Genomic DNA, 2,498 nt, shown 5'->3' with positions numbered 1-2,498 from the left:
TCTAGATAGGACCCCAGTCTTCTTTCAGTACTTTCCTTGTCCTTCATACTTTCTGCAGTATTCCTTCTGAGAGTGATAAAAAAAAAAATCACTATAAAAAGAACCCTTGCCTCAGGCTGTGCTTCTGTATAGAATCTGAGCAAAGAAACTGAATTTAGAGAATTGAAATCATGTGTCCAACATCATAAGACTAGACAAAAAAGTAAAATATATTTCAACTGCAAGTTAAAATTAACTTGGACATTCTGTTATCTGGCTAGTTTAGAGGAATTCAGTGATGGAAAAATCAAGCATTATGACACGTCCAGGATTACTATCATTTTGCCTCCTTCTACAAACTCAAGTCCAAAGTAGATGGCATAATCACAGCAAAGAAGGGATTCCACTGATGAGTTTTCTCAAGGCTCCTTTCATGTCCCTGTTCCGCAAGCTGTAGATAAAGGGGTTCATCATTTGAGGGACCACAGCATACATCACTGAAGCCACTGCAGTCTTCTTGGAAGAGTCAGTAACTACAGAACTAATGTACACTCCAACAACTGTCCCATAGAACAAAGACACAACAGACAGGTGAGATCCACAGGTGGAGAAAGCTTTGAGCTTTCCCCCCGCTGATGGCATTCTCAAAACAGAGGAGACAATTTGAGTATAAGAGAAAATGATTCCAGAGAGAGGAACACCACCAAATAGGCTAGCCACAAAATAAATCAGGATGTTATTGATCAGGGTGTCAGAACAGGCAAGCTTGATGACCTGAGCAAGTTCACAGAAGAAATGGGGGATTTCCAAGTCCTTGCAGAAGGATAACCGTAGCACCATTAGACTATGGAGCAGGGCAACCATAAGGCTAAAGAACAGCGAGAGTAAAATCAGCCGAGCACAGAGTTGGGGGTGCATGATAAGAGTGTACCTCAAGGGGTGACAAATGGCCACATAGCGGTCATAGGCCATTGCTGCAAGGAGAAAGTTTTCAAAACCACCAAAAGCCAGGACAGATCCAACCTGGGTGAGGCAGCCTGTGTAAGTGATGCTGTGGTTCTGTGCTTGGATGTTCACCAGCATCTTTGGGATGGTGGTTGTGCTTAAGCAGATGTCAGTAAAGGACAGGTTGGAGAGGAAGAAGTACATGGGGGTGTGGAGGTGGGAGTCAGAACTGATGGCCAGCATGATGAGCAGATTTCCCAGGAGAGTGACCAGGTACATGGACAGGAACAGGCAGAATAGGAAAGGCTGAAGTTCTGGATCATCTGTCAATCCCAGCAGAAGAAATTCTGAAACATCTGTGTGATTTCTGGGTTCCATGTTGATGGTTCTAATGGAAAATATGGGGTAAGAATAAAATAAAATGAATGGTCCTTGGGTGACCAACAGTAGCATCACTTGGGAACTACTGAGAAACACAAAATCTTAGTAATGCTCTAGATACGCTGCTGGTAAAGTCTGAGATAAGAACTAGCAATCTAAGCTTTAAACAAACCATCCAAATAAATCTGATATATGGTAGTAGTAGTTTGAGACCCAGTGCTTACGTAAAAAGAAGTACAACTTCATGTTTATGGCGAAGCCGAGCGAATATTGAAATCTTTCCCTCTGCTAATTTCTCCCTCCATCATCATCATCTGTTTTCTTCTACCACTCAAATTATTGCCTCAAATTTTTATTGATCATCAACTCTTTTTCATTTATTGTTCCAAGTGCTGAGACTGAGACAAAGAATCAACTATAGCATTTCCTTCAGAAATATTCCTTGTCTCAAAAAACCAGATGAGAATGAAGCTATCCAATCTCTGTGTAGAGTATGGTGCCTGACCCTTGGTGTGCCTCAGAATCAGCTGAAGGGCTTGTCAAATTACAGGTGAGTTAGATCATACCATCCATTTATCTGTAGGGAAATTTAGAGGGGGTGAGGTACACAGTGCCTGGAAAAGACAAGGTGTGAACTCAACTGGTTTGACTGATGAGTTGATTGTCTAGACCAATCATTGTTAATGTCTCTAGATAATACAGAATTTCCATTATTTTTTAATTAATTAATTTATTTTCAGAAAAACAGTATTCATTATTTTTTCACCACACCCACTGCTCCATCTTGTTGCTTAAACCAACACTCAGATTTCATAAAATATCCTTTAAATGGGCACCTGGGTGGCTCAGTGGGTTAAGGCCTATGCCTTCCAGCTCCAGTCATGATCCCGGGGTCCTGGGATTGAGCCCCGCATCGGGCTCTCTGCTCGGTGAGGAGGCTGCTTCCTCCTCTCTCTCTCTCTGCCTGCCTCTCTGCCTACTTGTGATCTCTGTCTGTCAAATAAATAAAATCCTCTCTGTCAAATAAATAAAGATTTTTTTATAAAAAATATAAAATTTTTTATATTTTATATTATAAAAAATTTAAAAAATTTAATAAAAAAATAAAAATTAAAAAAAGATGTTATTTATTTGACAGTCAGAGATCACAAGTAGAGAAGCAGGCAGAGAGAGAGAGAGGAGGAAGCAGGCTC

The 2,498-nt window shown here is 40.6% G+C and overlaps 1 protein-coding gene across 1 annotated transcript; it reads right to left on the bottom strand.

Moving 5' to 3' along the window:
- Nucleotides 1-363: 363 nt before the first annotated feature.
- Nucleotides 364-1,320, bottom strand: LOC131823478 (olfactory receptor 7G2-like). Its single transcript, XM_059159877.1, has one exon. It carries the CDS (start codon nucleotides 1,300-1,302, stop codon nucleotides 364-366), a length of 939 nt encoding a protein of 312 aa, XP_059015860.1. The 5' UTR covers nucleotides 1,303-1,320.
- Between the last annotated feature and the right edge of the window lie 1,178 nt (nucleotides 1,321-2,498).

Source organism: Mustela lutreola, chromosome 2 (assembly GCF_030435805.1).
Source record: "Mustela lutreola isolate mMusLut2 chromosome 2, mMusLut2.pri, whole genome shotgun sequence".
In the NCBI taxonomy this organism is placed as follows: Eukaryota; Metazoa; Chordata; class Mammalia; order Carnivora; family Mustelidae; genus Mustela; species Mustela lutreola.
Note: the sequence above shows the minus strand (reverse complement) of the source record. Positions and strands in the feature narration are given on the sequence as shown.